General features: G+C 37.1%; 1 protein-coding gene across 1 annotated transcript in view; it reads left to right on the top strand.

The window, feature by feature from the left end:
- The window catches only part of LOC134854596 (neuronal calcium sensor 1-like), a 393660-nt gene extending 378254 nt beyond the window's left edge, over nt 1–15406 (top strand). Inside the window, exons 2-4 of the mRNA XM_063870924.1 lie at nt 10938–11227; nt 14191–14354; nt 14910–15406. Of these exons, the coding sequence (XP_063726994.1) occupies nt 10945–11227; nt 14191–14354; nt 14910–15023 (561 nt within the window). The 5' untranslated portion in view covers nt 10938–10944 and the 3' untranslated portion in view covers nt 15024–15406. The remainder of the gene's footprint in view (nt 1–10937; nt 11228–14190; nt 14355–14909) is intronic.
- Nucleotides 15407–16027: the final 621 nt, after the last annotated feature.

Consider the following 16027-nt stretch of genomic DNA (forward strand, 5'->3'; position numbering starts at 1 on the left):
GAAGTCAGGCACGTATGGAGTCGCTTGAGGTACTTTCCATGGTTTCGGGCGACACTGACGTCTTGGTTGTACATGACAACGAAAGATCACATGAGAAAACATCAAAAAGAGTATCGACAGTTCCAGGCCGAGATTGAGCCGGAAGCTTTCAAGAGACCCCTGCTAACCCATCGTAATGCGATCACGACAGGATGGAAAAGAGTGGGTAAGATGTCTAGAGACAATACCAAAGCGAGGGAGTCGATACTAGAGGAAGACCTGGCGAAGAACGTGAGCTTGAGCCTGCACAACTCCTTTTGCTTGAACCGAGAAGCTAGGGTGAAGGCACTACCCAACCAAGCAAAGAGGTTGCAGGAGCAGAGAGAATGGATGCGATCCTATGAACAGCTGAAGGCTTGGGAGGAGATTGTGTTTAGTTCCGATGATGAAGAGGAACTGTTGAGACAGTTTGCCGCATCTAGCACTTCAGGATGCAGTACCTCCAAGGCGAAGAGTACGAGATGAATGGGCAAATCGGATGGATCTTGAGTCTTGAGAGGGAAGGGGGGCTTGAGCGTGGATCCGAGTGAAACTTGGATTCACGAAAAAGAAATTTTAACAAAGCAAATATTGTTACTAATATGCTATATTTATTATATAAATCGAAATGCTGCATGACAATTTCCTGATTGAATAGGACAAAAGAGATTTTAAAATGATTGGCTTGAAAAGCGAAAATTCAAGGGTGCAGGTGTATGCAGATTTTGGTTGCTGTTTAGCAATAGTGTGAAAATTTTAAATGGCTGTGAATTTTGGGGTGTAGATAAGCTTAAATCTGCTGCAAACTTCTGTAAATGACCACTGGCACTGTATCTTGAGCAACACTCGGTTTTTCTGGGACTCACTGGCAGAAGACAGCGCGCGATGAGGACATCGATCTCGAGTCCGGGGAGTATGTGCCAGTCGGTCATATTTGGAAGTTTGACCTTGAGAGGAGCAAAAAACACTTGATTTTGGAGTGAAATTTAATTTTTTTAAATTTCGAATGGAACCTGTCATGCACGATTTTCTCGCGAGAACTGAAAATCAGAAGAAGAAGTTAGAACAATTTCAGAACAATTGAGTCGCACACGCGGGAAAGTTGTAAGAAAAAGCAGTAGGAAATTGCTATTCGCAATTTCCATCACTATAATAATCGAGAGTAGAGCTGTCCCATCTGTGACAGAGACGAGAGCATTCCCACGAATTGGATTATAGCGACTGGAGTGTTATTCGGATCTGGACTAGAGTGAACCTTCGGTGGAAAGGTGGACAACTTGAGTGTCCTAATGGTTCACAAGAAAACTATTGTCTAGAGTATAAACTCGTTCTCATTGTTAAAACTATAAAACATTAGACTCATTTAGTTACGTTATTTAATTCTTGAGTTAACTACCGACTGGATTATTTCCCACTTCTTGAGCGTGCTACTATGTGAGTACAAATTTAAATTCCTAGAGTGTGTTTTATGATTGTTATGTTGAGGTAAGGCGAGTTTTAGGTTGATCCATCTGAAATGGATCAAAGTTCCACTGTCTAATAAAAAAGCAACTTAACGGATTGTTCCAACCCGGTTTTTAACGGCGTTCATGTATTTTGGGTATCTAGAGACCTAAGTATGGGGACGTTTCTAATTCTAGAGTGGGGGGATATTTTAGTAGTAGCCTTTAAGCTGTAACGGGTCGTAGTCTCATGTCACAAACGAACCGAACTGGCTCCGACCGTTCTTGAGGCAGAAAAACACAAGAGATAGTGTCCCTGACCCTTGAGCCAGTGGTTATAGGGCCTATTTTTCTTAAGCCTCATATGTGACTGCAGTAGACGAATGTTACATACACCCCAAAAATCACAGCCCTGCAAAGTTGTCACAGTATCGCTAAACAGCAATCAAATTCTGCATACACCTGCACCCTGAACTTCCCTTTTGTTAGCTAATGAATTAAACTTCTTTCGCTTTACCCATTCAGAAAATTGTCATGCAGCATTTTGATTTAAATAATAGTTATAATATACTAGTAACAGTAACTTTTTTTTAAATTTTTTTTTCCGTAACATCAGATTTTTTCTTTTTTTTGTACCACTCACAACTCATAAACCAATCCCTGAACGCCCTCTTCAAATCGTGCTCCTTGTCTTCGAGGTTCTGGGTCCTGACACATTCAACATCTTTATCTGCCTTGCCAGATCTTCTTCGTCATCGGAACTGATTACGATCTCTTCCCATGCCTTCAGCTATTCGTAGGACCGCATCCACTACCATTGCCCTTGTAGTTTTTTCGCCTGAGTCGGTAGACCCTTCACTTTGGGTTCCCCATTCCGGCAAAAGGAATTGCGCAAATTCAGGCTCACGTTCTTCGCCAAGTTTTTCTCCAATATCGACTCCCTCGATTTGGTGTTGTCTCAAGACACTCTACCGACTCTTTTCCAACCCAGGGTTATCGCATTACGATGTGTTAACAAGGGCCTCTTGAAAGCTTCCGGTCCAATTCCGGCCAGGAACTTTCGATACTCCTTCTGATATTTCTTCATGTGATCCTTCGTTACCGTGTATAACCAAGACGTCAACGTCGCTCGAAACTATGGGAAGAATCTTATGCGACTCCACACGTGCCTCACCTCAATAGCCAAAGAGAACACTTTGCACGCAGTCTCAAACAACTCAAGCCTCCGGTTGTAATCAATGGCATGTATTGATTCCACTGTTGGTGCCCTCGACTCTCGATATTTTATCACATTTTCCTCGATCCATCGCAACGCCAGCATCGAGCTCACCACGAAAAGGGTGGTGAGATAACCTGACTTACCGAATTTCTTCCACGTCCCATATCAAGCAGAGGTTCGAAGGCTCCGGATACCACACTGTCTGGGCATTCCCCATGTGTCAGGTTGATACTCCAGAGGTTGCGTTCTCCCGAAGCTTCCAACAGAGGCTCAAACTCCATCATCTTCTCATGCCTTACGTCATTCCTTTCCATAGCTGGGACACTATTCATCGCTGCCGATCGTGTTTTGTCTCTCGAAATCACTCGTATTTTCCTTTTCCAAGCTCAAGAGTTCCTCACCCCAGATCTCACTCAAGTTCTCTCTTTGGTCCTCGGGTACAGCTCCCAGGATTTTCCTCAATAGTCGGTGTGAGTGATGCGAATCCCAACGCCGTCGCTATGTTCACCGTGGTGCTCCTATAGCATTCAGCCACTATCTGCACCTCACTTTTCTCCTTTTCCGTGATGTCACTAAACCACGTGGCTAGGTCTTCCTTCTGAAACGATTGTATTCTGACGCAGGATCGTCCATCACAGGCATGTTCTCCGCCTCCACAAACCAGGTCCAGACAACTACCCGGTTCCAATTTCTTCACTAGCTTTTCTTGTTTGACTGTCGTTTCCTCGGAATCCTTTCGCTGAGGTAAGATTAGTTTGTGCACAACGTTCAGATTCCCCAAATCTTCATCCTTTGCTAGTGACAGTCTCACTCGCTCCGTGATTTCTTCAATTAAACTCGCGTGTGCATCTTCTTCACTAGCTTTTCTTGTTTGCTTGTCGTTTCCTCCGATTCCTTTCAATGAGGTAAGATTAGTTTGAGCACCACGTTCAGATTCCCCAAAGTTTCATCCTTTGCTGGTGACACTCTCACTCGCTCCGTAATTTCTTCATGTAACATTCGTCTACTGCAGTCACACATGAGGCTTAAGAAAAATAGGCCCTATAACTATTGGCTCAAGAGTCAGGGACACTATCTCTTGTGTTTTTCTACCTCAAATCAGTCGGAGCCAATTCGGTTCGCTTGTGACACGAGACCACGACCCGTTACAGCTTAAAGGCTACTACTGAAATATCCCCCCCACTCTAGAATTAATAACGTCCCCATACTCAGGTCTCTAGATACCCAAAATACATGAACGCCGTTAAAAACCGGGTTGGAACAATCCGTTAAGTTACTTTTTATTAGACAGTGGAACTTTGATCCATTTCAGATGGATCAACCTAAAACTCGCCTTACCTCAACATGTCAATTGTAAAACACACTCTAGAAATTTAAATTAGTACTCACATTGTAGCACGCTCAAGAATCAGGAAGTATATAAGTCGGTGTGCAACTCAAGAATCAATAAAGTAACTAAAATGAGTTTAAGTCTTGTCAGTTTCAATAACAAGAACAAGTTTGTACTCTAGAATGTCAGTTTTCGTGAACCATTGGGACACTCTAGCTGTCCACCTTTCCACCGAAGGTTCACTCTAGTCCAGTTTAGAATAATACTCCAATCACAACAATCCAGTTCGTGGGAATGCGCTCGTCTCTGTTTTAGATGGGACAGCTCTACTCTGGATTATTATCGCTACTGAAATTGCGAATAGCAATTTCCCACTGATTTTTCTAGCAACTTTCCCGCGATTGTCACTCGATTGTTCTGAATTCTTTTTTTCGGTTTTTAGTTATCGCGAGAAAATCGTGCATGACAGGCTCCATTCGAATTTTTGAAAAACTTAATTTCACCCCAAAATCAAGTGCTCTTGCTTTTCTCAAGGTCAAACTTCCAAATATGACCGACTGGCACATCAATTAAACTCGCGAGTGGAGTTTAATTGCACTCAATTGCACTTCTTTTCTTTAACTCTCGATCCTTTCTATCAGGATTAAGGCAACTCTACGCGTACTGAACATTCTGGAAAAATTGAGAATAGCAATTTTTCTCTCGTGAGTGATATCGTCGACTTTCCCGCAATTATAATTCGAAATTTATGATCTAATTTTTTTGGTAGTTTCAGTTGTCGCGAGAAACTTGAACATGACAGGGTCAATTCGAACTTTTGAAAAAATTACTTTTTATCCCAAAACAAGGCCAAACTTCCAGATATGACCGACTGACACAGTTCCCCAGTCAAGTTGCACTCTAGATTACAAGAATTCCTTACTCTTTCAAATAGTTTGCCGTAATCACTCAGAACCACATTGTGACTACGCCTCAGGAATCGGTAAAGTAAAGTAATCAAGATAACTCAAGAAATAACGTTGATTGTTTTAACTCAAAAAGTTTAATAGTCTGGACCACTGGGCTGCTTCACTCGTCGACCTGTCCAATCAAAAATCTCTTTTGTCCAGCGAGTACTTGCTCCTAGGAAATCTCAGTGCTCTCTATCGGGAACAAGACAGCTCTACTCGAATGAGCTGTTATTGGGCAAATTGCGAAAAGCAGTTTGACTCTAGACCGGTTTTCTGTCACATTTTTCCCGCAATTATTAATCGGTTCTTCTGATATTCTGACTTTTTTTCTAGTTGCTGCGATTAACTTGAGCATGACATGTCCATTTCCCATTTTTTCAAAATTATCATTTCAACCCAAAATCAAGATAAAACTGTAGGATATGACCGACTGGCACAGTGAAAAACGCGCGGAATTAAGGTATCTGACGTCAGCGAGTCGTCAATAGGGAATTTTTTTACTTTCTGTCTCTGAATAATTTTTGGGCAATTGTTGCCCATTATAACCTTGAAGCATTTGAAAAATAATGTTCATTTTTGACGTACTCTAGTTCCTTCTGAAAATGCAAGTTCAATAGATTTCTGCATGTTCTTATCATGCAGTATTAATTTGTATTTCTTGCTGTTAAACCGTTTTTTACTCCTTTTAAATTGTAACTAATATTTGTTAACTAGTGGATAAAATTGATGGCAGTTGTAGATTTTTTCTTTTAAATGCCTGTTTTCAAGAATGATTTTGGTCAACCTTCACTGTGATTTAAAATAAAATTTTTACATCGACCTAGGGCAAATAATCAAAATTTAGTTTCAAAGAACCAGTTTTTTCGGGTCTGAAAGTACCAGTTCTCACCATCTGCAATAAGTAATGCATCGAAGTGAACTCTTTCTCGAATTAGTGGAGAAAACTGCATGCATTATGAAATTTCAAAAACGTCAAATTACAAATTTACAAGCGAAAAAGTTGGAAGGAGTTAATAGGAGAGGAGAAGTTGAAGTTAAGTATATGTTGGAAAGAGGAACAAGACCCGGAGATGAAAAGAGATCAATCAGTTTCTTGGAGAGATTCAAGTACGCAATTATGAAATGATCTAAACAATATTTTTGAATCACAACCAAATTATTTTTGAATCACAACCAAATTAAATTTCTAGCGATCAGTCGGTTCATTTTAATGTCTTATTTTTAATTTCGCTTTTAATCGCCAACATGTTTGACCTCGAAACTTTCCGAAATCTGAACGACGAATTGAAATACGAGCTGTATAAAGACTTAGTCGAAAATGTTACTTATTTTAAACGAATTATCGAAAACTTAACTGTATCAACGAAAGAGGAAGAAAGAGGAAACAAATTTTTTGATCTAGAAAATTTTAAAAACACGGGCAATTCGAAAATTACAGAAAACAAATTTGAAAACGAATGGAGCAAGATTGGAACTCGGAGCAGAAATCAGAACAAACGAAGCGAAAATAACCAAGAAAGCAAGAATAACCAAGAAATCAAAATACAAGCAACCAATATTCAAGAAGAAAAATTCGACCAGCAACGAAAACATTTATTTTTACCACGAGAAGGAGAATATTCTGGCCTATTACTGGGAGACTCAATTGTTAACAGAATCAATGGGGAACAAATATCGGAAAATGTGTTGGCGAGAGGATTTGGTGGGCACAAAATTTCTGCATTGCTGGAACGCGTGAGAAACAGTAAATCGCGACATTTTAAACATGTAACTACGCTAATTGGAATAAATGACTGCCTCTCAAGTGATTTCGACGCGAAGGAAGCCGTGAGTAGCTTAGAAAAACTAATTTATCTCATAAATCATAAATTCTCCCCAGAAACAATTTCACTATGTACTGTAACTCCCTTAGGCGCTTTTAGAAAAGATTTTAATCCAAATGTACAGAAGCTAAACAAGCAAATTCTTAATTTAGTACGGAATGTAAAAGACTTGGGCGAAGTAAAATTGGATATTTTAGACATAAACAAAATTTTTAGTCAAAATACAGATGCTCTTAGCTCGGATGGTTTGCATCCTTCTGATGGGGGTGTTGAAATTTTGGTGCAAAGTTTTAGAGATTCTTTTAGGGGTTCTGATATTAATGCAAACACATGTGAGATTACAACCCGCCCCAGAATGAAGCAAACCCAACAATCATCAAATTTAGATCCAAAAACGGCAGAAATGTTACAATTTTTCCAAAACGGTGCAAAATTTTTTAGGAAATACTAGTTTCGCATTTTTTCTTGGTGCAAACTTTGGCGATTATTTAATTTATTTAACCTATTATGCTGAATATTAAATTCTGGTTGTTTTGTGCAATTTTTCTAATTTCCAAGGCTCAGATGGAAACTAAAGAAAAAACTATTGTTTACTGGGGCTATCTAAGCTGCCAGCAAAAGATATTATCAACGAAATGTGGGATAAATGAGCGGAGAGCTACCACACTGACTCATCTTTTCCTTTTCGCGTTGTTACTGACCCAAAGTGGGGATGTTGAAAAAAACCCTGGTCCTATCGAAACCATTGAAACAGTCTACGGTATCTGTTCAAAAAATTGTGCAAATCTTAAATTTGTTCATTTGAATTTTCAAAGTATTATTAGAAAACGGATGCAATTGAAAAAATTTCTTGATGATATGGGCGAAAACACAATTATAGGAATTTCCGAAACGTGGCTTAAAAAAGAAGATAGTGACAATTTATGGAATTTCCAACCTAGAACGCATGCGATGTTCAGATATGATAGGCAATCAGCGGTAAAAAAGAAAGGCGGTGGCGTTTTGTTATATATACCAGTCAAATTGGCTCCGAAATTGAGGCCTGATCTAAATTTATTTGATAAAGAAAAATATGAGTCAGTGTGGGTTGAGTGCAAATCTACATTTAACATTTCGAGTAAAGAAAAAATGTTAGTTAATTTGTGTTATAACCCAAGCAGATCAAACTTTATTGATTTTTTGGAACAATTAACGCTTAACATAGATAATGCTTTTTCAGTTTCTAATAAAATTACGCTTTTGGGTGATTATAACATAAATTATCTGGATAGCAAAGAAAAAGAAAATTTAGATTCTATAATTATTCCATATGGATTGAAGGTTTTTTGTCCAAACGATGAGACCAGAATTAGTTCCTCAACAAAAACTCATATCGACTACATAATCAGTGACTATGAAACAAACGGCATTGAGTTTTGTTTTGATACACCTTATAAAACCGACCATTTTGCTTCATTTATTTTGACGGATATAAAATGCGGCAAAATTTTACCGAGGATAATTACGACTTTCAATAAGAAAAATTATCAGAAAAATGAATTTTGCAATTCACTCTCCGCTCTTCCTTGGTATCTCTTATATCAATGTACAGACGCACAAAACATGTTCTCGACGATGATTTATTTAATTTCTTGTGCTCTACAGCAACATGCTCCTATCGAAAAAAAGTTTGTTCGTAATTTTAAACCAAAAAACGTGTTGAAAACGGAATGGTTCGATTCAGAATGTCAGCAATTGTTGACTAAGAAACAGAATTCACTCAGATCATATCGCAGTCAAAGCACAAGCGATAATTGGTCAAAGTACCAGTTTTTACGTAATCAAATGAGCAAATTGATTAGAAGTAAACAATTCGATCATTCAAAAAATTGTTTTTCACTTCTCAGCACTATCCAACAAAAATGGAAATATATTAACCAAGTTAGAGGTACATGTTCTGGCAACCATCGAATTACAGTTCTACGAAATTCCTTCAGTGAAATGATAACCCAAGACAAAAAAATTGCCAATCATTTAAATTATATTTTTTCAAACTTAGGCGAATTTTTCGGCGCTAAAAAGCCTCCGAATTACAACAAATCTGCCTCTGAATCTGCATCTTTTCATTTTCAACACATTACAGTGAAGCAATGCTTTGATATAGTTCGAAAAATCAATGTTGGAAAACCTCTCGGACCTTGTACCGTACCTGCTTGGGCAATCATTGACGGTCAATCAGTTATAGTTCCACATTTAACTTTTGTCATAAATACTTGCTTAGATGAGAACATTTTCCCGATCGAACTGAAAAAAGCAAACGTAACCCCTTTGTTCAAAAAAGATGACCCAATGGATGCAAAAAATTATCGGCCAATATCAATAACTTGTGCTTTTTCTAAAATTTTTGAAAAAATTTTACATGCCCAAATAACAGAACATCTTGACAAATTTCAAATAATGACACCATTTCAATTCGGATTTCGCAAAAACATTTCAACACAAGATGCTCTTGTTTATGTGACAGAAAGTATTCGAAATCAAATAGATTCAAAAAAAATCGTACATGCAGCTTTATTAGATCTGTCCAAGGCTTTTGATTCTATTTCGCATGAAGTTTTAATTGAAAAAATGCTTTCTCTCGGTTTTTCAAATGGAGCAAATGCTTTAATTGCTAGCTTCCTAAACAAACGTATTCAAAGAGTAAACGTCAATGGAATTTTTTCAGACTGGATTGAAATAAAACGAGGTGTCCCACAAGGAACGGTACTTTGTCCGTTGTTGTTCAATATTTATGTTAATGACATACAAGAGCGATTATATGAGGGTTGTACTTTAGTTCAATATGCTGACGACTGTATGGTTTTTTCCTCTTCTATAATTTCTGAGGATGCTTTGAATCGATTGCAAAAATCACTCAATAATCTAACGGAATTTTTTGCAGAGAACCAATTGAATCTGAATGCATCTAAATCGGAATTTATAACATTTTGTCAAAAAAATGATAGCAAAAATGTGGATACTGATAAACTAGTAATTAGTGGGCATTATGTAGCCAAAAAATCAGAATGCAAATATTTAGGCATAATTCTTGATTCAAGTTTATCTTTTCATGCTCAAATCAAAACAATTCTCCAAAAAATGGCCCAAGGGATTAAAACTATTGATACAATTGGACAACAACTGCCGACATTATCATTAGTTGCCTTGCTTCATTGTCTTGTTTTATCACATTTAGATTATTCAGCAATTTTTTTACAACAAATTAATGCTACTTTGATGCTATCTCTGGAGAAACAGTTGAACTGGGCGCTAAAAAGAACATATTTCAGATCGAATTTTAAATCTTCTTCCCTTCTTCGCATTAGCAAATCGTTCATTGGAATCGAGAAAAGAATTGAGTTAAAGTGTATAACATACTTATACCAATATCTTACAAACAAAAAGAAGGCTTTTGAAAATACACTGAGACTACCGACTGCCAATTATAGGCTCAACGAAAGAACGAAACAAATTATTTTTGACAAACATTGTTCGACTGCTTCTCTACAAAAATCATTTTTTCATTTGACTTCTAAAAAATGGAATTCACTGCCCATAATTTTGCGCAATTTAGAAAAATCGAAAACAGAATTCAAGAAAAAATTGAAAGAATTTTACGTGAGTGAATTGAGAAACAATCCTATATGTACTAATACAAATACGTGGCGTGATTACCGTTTTTGCTAGTTCTATATTTTTTAATTCAGTTTAATTTTTCACACATTGCTTGAAAGAGAAACTGTATATACTCTGCATATACCTTGTATAATTGGACTATCTGTAAAATTGTTTGTAAAGTTTTATTACCAGCTTGTTCCTAATTCTTAAATCTTTAATTTTCTATAGTATCCGAAACTTCACATACTTTAATCAACCAATTTCCGAACTGTAACCGATTTTGTTTTTTTTTGTTTTGTTTATTGCTTGTTTTCTGATGTTTTGTTTTTGTTTGATGTAACCAATGAATTTATAACCAATTTTATTATTTACACTTTGCTACACTGATGCCTCGGCTTTTTATTGTATAGTAATTCAAGTGTTCTTTCTTCTTCTTCTGATAAACTTGCTAAACTCAGCGGTTTTGTACAATTTCACGCATTTTAAAAACTACTGGCTCGGAATCTTGAAAATATTTTCAGATACAATGGGAAAATCAGCCAGTAAACTCTCTGCTGACAAACTTCATCAGTACCTCCAAAATACAGCCTTCAGTGAAAGTGAAGTAAAACTGCATTATAAACTATTTATGAACGAGTTTCCTGATGGAAAAGTCGATCAGTCACAGTTCATGAATGTTTACAAAGTTTTTCATCCGGATGGCAAACCAGATCAATTTGCAATGCATGTTTTCCGAGTTTTTGACAACGAAAGAAAAGGAGTTTTGGGTTTCGATGACTTCATAAAGGCACTGAACGTTACAGCTCGAGGTAGAAACTCATTTATTATGATTAATACTAAAGGAAACATGTTTTTGCATGATTCAATGAAAAACAATAGGTAATACTATATTACCATGACAATATTTTCCTACCACTGGTTTATCTATCAGATTACCATCAGAAAATGAAAGACGAGAAGGCTGGGAAAGCTGTTTGTTAAAAAATTGCTGGATCTATTAACAAAATTTAGTATTAGTTATTAACAGAATTGCGCATGAACATACTTGTCACCAGATCATTGAGATATGATTCCCTTTTTAAGTGCGGAGAAATATGCAAAAAAGAATGTTAAATTTTTTGAAATACCACAACCTTCGTCATGAAAAAATTTGTTTTCTTTTGTCCAGCAGAACTTGCTAACTGTAGCTCCGTGTGTCCTTCATAGGTGCATATATTATTTTAATTTATCGCCCGTCCCATCTTGTTTTAAATGAGCTCTATTAAAAAAATGCATTCAAAATTATCTGTACGTTTTGTCTGTGTTATTAATTTAAATCACCCGATTCCGAATAAATGACTTTGGAGTTGGACAAGTAGCATCTCAATGATATCGGAGATCATCAATAAAAGTGTTGAGGATGAAGTTTTGTAGGACCAGATGAGGGAAGAAATTGTTTGTCTGCTCATACAATTGGCAGCATTTTGTTATTTTTCTGAACTTTAGTAGTTAAGTTTTTAGGGTCTAGTGCTTAAGAGCTCGAATCCTTCAATTATCAGCCAGCAGGAGTTTCTGGGGTGGGTTGCACGATATGCAGGAACAAACACCCGCCTCGTTGAGGTTTCCAGTTGAATCGAAATAGCCTTCGGTAAATTGTTTCTCAGTCGGATTGTCGCAAATTTTTTGGCGCTCTCGTCGAGAATGTTTTCCGCTATTCTGAGTCGGTGTTTTTCAAGGAAGCTCAAAGCCACTGCATTGTCTCGTCTTACTGTGTCTCTGGTATAAGGTAATCGGTCCCTCTGCGGCCTTGTATTTGCAGTCGATAACAGCTTGTAGAAACATTTCTAAGTGGAGTTCTCTATACTTCAAAAGAGGGAGGATTTTCAAGTTGAACAGTCTTTTTTCGTACCCGACAGCCTTGTTCAAGATGTTGAAAATGCCGTAAAACGGGGAAATGATAGCAAAGCTATGGTTGTGGTGTCTAATTTTGTTTATACCGTATCTGCGGAACATGAGACAGAGGAATTGTTTTGGTTTCACTGGTCATCAGGGGGTGGACATCACTTTTATAACCAGCAAACTGAAAATTATTCTGCCGTCGCTGAAATTGCTTTATTATGGAACCTTATCAACTCTCAGGTCCCTTGTCAATTGGTCTTAGAGCAAAGGGTTTAGGATTCGAGTTGTCATTAGTTTGTTGAGTTAGCTCACTAATTCTAGAGCTGCTACCAATACCAGTTGTCGTAATTATTCAATATTCTAACAATCAATCTTATTCTTTAAGCCCCTTGCTGCTCAGGTCGACGAAAAATATCTGGTTTCTTGGTTCCCTGGTTTAGTTTTGTTCAAACTTAGTCGCTTCTTATTTCTTGCTTTGATCAGCAGTGCTGGCAGGTCTCGTCATTTTTGAGGTTTATGAGTCGAATTAAGATGCTGACTTGAAGGTGTGCAATTTCGCGTCGTAACTGGAGACATAATCAAGTCTTCTTTTATGTTGTCAATGACAAGGATTCCCGAGTTCTTTCTAAATATCACATGTACCTGCTCTCCGCGTGTACATAGTGGCTTTGTTTTGCAGGTATTATTGACGTTACGAGGCTCTTCAACTAGTTGTTTTTGGGTTAAAGTGGTGAATTTTTTGTCTTCTTTGTGATTGAGTTGTTAATGGTCGTACCAGATGCCTAGGATTCCAGCTATCTTTAGAGGGTTCTTTGAATATGGGTTCAACGAATGTCTTGAAATGGTCTTATTCTTTGGGATGAATCATCTGATATTTGGGATGAATCATCTGATATTTGGGATGAATCATCTGATATTTGGGATGAATCATCTGATATTTGGGATGAATCATCTGATATTTGGGATGAATCATCTGATATTTGGGATGAATCATCTGATATTTGGGATGAATCATCTGATATTTGGGATGAATCATCTGATATTTGGGATGAATCATCTGATATTTGGGATGAATCATCTGATATTTGGGATGAATCATCTGATATTTGGGATGAATCATCTGATATTTGGGATGAATCATCTGATATTTGGGATGAATCATCTGATATTTGGGATGAATCATCTGATATTTGGGATGAATCATCTGATATTTGGGATGAATCATCTGATATTTGGGATGAATCATCTGATATTTGGGATGAATCATCTGATATTTGGGATGAATCATCTGATATTTGGGATGAATCATCTGATATTTGGGATGAATCATCTGATATTTGGGATGAATCATCTGATATTTGGGATGAATCATCTGATATTTGGGATGAATCATCTGATATTTGGGATGAATCATCTGATATTTGGGATGAATCATCTGATATTTGGGATGAATCATCTGATATTTGGGATGAATCATCTGATATTTGGGATGAATCATCTGATATTTGGGATGAATCATCTGATATTTGGGATGAATCATCTGATATTTGGGATGAATCATCTGATATTTGGGATGAATCATCTGATATTTGGGATGAATCATCTGATATTTGGGATGAATCATCTGATATTTGGGATGAATCATCTGATATTTGGGATGAATCATCTGATATTTGGGATGAATCATCTGATATTTGGGATGAATCATCTGATATTTGGGATGAATCATCTGATATTTGGGATGAATCATCTGATATTTGGGATGAATCATCTGATATTTGGGATGAATCATCTGATATTTGGGATGAATCATCTGATATTTGGGATGAATCATCTGATATTTGGGATGAATCATAAATCATCTGAATCTGTTATAAGTGTGAGTGATATTCAGGAACAAACGAGGAGAAGATGATGTGGGCATTTGAGCTGTATGACACAGACAGGGACGGGCGAATATCCAGGGACGAACTGCTCAGTGTAGTTGACAGTATCTTCCTCATGATGGGCAAGAACTATACAGATGACCAAGTCAGAAAGGAAGCCTCTCGCGTGAAAGTAAGAGAAATCTTAGCTGGATAATTTCTCACTAAGTATTCGGGTGCTCACTAAGTATTAGAATGGTCTAATAAGTATTCTTCCGACCATTCTAGAGTGGTGAGGCGCTTTGGTCTTGGGGTTTTCCCCACGCGATTTCAAGCGTCTCGTAAAAGTTGATAGTGTAAAGTCTCATTTTCTCCGAGCTGAAAATTTTGCACCCTTAATTCCGATAAATTGTACATCCAATATTTTCGGTGCTTAATGACTGTAGATACAAAATGCCCCCAAAACGTTTTTTGTTGGAAATCCCGAAATGGTATTTAATTTTTTGTTTCACAATGTGTCGGAGATGCCTTTTAAGCTAAATAAAGCTGCTGAAGATTAAAGTTCACATTTGCTTATACCATCTGAAATTAGCTTGATAGAGGGGCAAAAAAGGGAAAACATTTAAAAAAAATTTTCTGATTTTATCAAATTTCCCTATTTTGAGTTCTTTTTGTAAATAATTGTGGGCAAACATTGTTCTCTACTTGCACTTGCTGTTCTCTCCTTGTTACAGTTATTTTTTGGTAGGTAGAGAGAGTATTTGCAGCCATGGATGTGGACCGGGATGACTTCCTGAGTGTGGAGGAGTTTAGAGAGGGAGTCCAACAGGACCCCGCAATACTCAGACTCCTACAGCAGTAGAACAGAACAGTGTCCGTTATGTCCCCATATGGAAAGTTTTACACAACTTTCCCACCAAAGCTATATAAGCTATACTCCTTGTCATCAAATTTATCAGATGAACATTAGTCTTTACCCCTTGTCATGAATCATGAACTTTATCAGAAGCGAAAAGGAGAGACTGATTGTTGTTAGATATTGTACGATGATTTGGGTCTTTCTCTCTCTCCATATGTTCTATTTATCTACAAATCATGATGCGCCGTAAATTGTGTATATAATTTGAATATTGTGCATTTGTAAATAGGTTCTTTTGTAAATATGAAAATAAATTTGTTCATGGTAGATTAATGGAGTAAGTTTTTTTATAGATTTTCTTTTTCAAGAAAGAGCTTTTTTGTTGATTATTAAATTAAATATGCAGCTTTCTAAAAAATGGCTTTCTTTCTCAATAATGCTTACACTTTTTCGTGGTCGGGGATTTGGAGAGGGCAGAGAACTAGATGTTCACACCTAATAAGTGAATGAATCATGCTTAAATTAATAAAAAAGAAAAAATGGAAAATCAAGTTATTAATGGCAAACGTGGAAAGTTCTTATTTTCAGGTGTCTATTATGTCTGTGTTGTCTAGAAAAGAGCTGAGACTTCTGCACCGCTCTCTTACACTTCTTCCAAGGACAGATAAAACCATTAATACCTCATACACTTGTAGTCTTCTAAGCTCTGCTCCGACATCAATCCAGGAGAGATTAACTCACCGACAGTTGTCAGAACTCCACACACAGGCTTGTTAACGTTCAGTTGGTCATTTTTTGGCTCGTTTTTGCTGGAAACAGATTGGCTTCCTCGCCATTTTTTGTAAATCCGTGTTTTCAAATTTTGTTATATTTTAATTAATGAATTGGCAATAAGAATTTGCGTAAAAGAAAAATTAGTTTTCTGAAAGATTGAGAAGACTTCAAGCCTTTTTTTGCCCAACATTTACGTGTTCAGTTATGCTAATTGACTCAAAAGAAAAAATAGA

The sequence above is a fragment of the Symsagittifera roscoffensis genome, chromosome 9 (genome assembly GCF_963678635.1).
Source record: "Symsagittifera roscoffensis chromosome 9, txSymRosc1.1, whole genome shotgun sequence".
Lineage (NCBI taxonomy): Eukaryota > Metazoa > Xenacoelomorpha > Acoela > Convolutidae > Symsagittifera > Symsagittifera roscoffensis.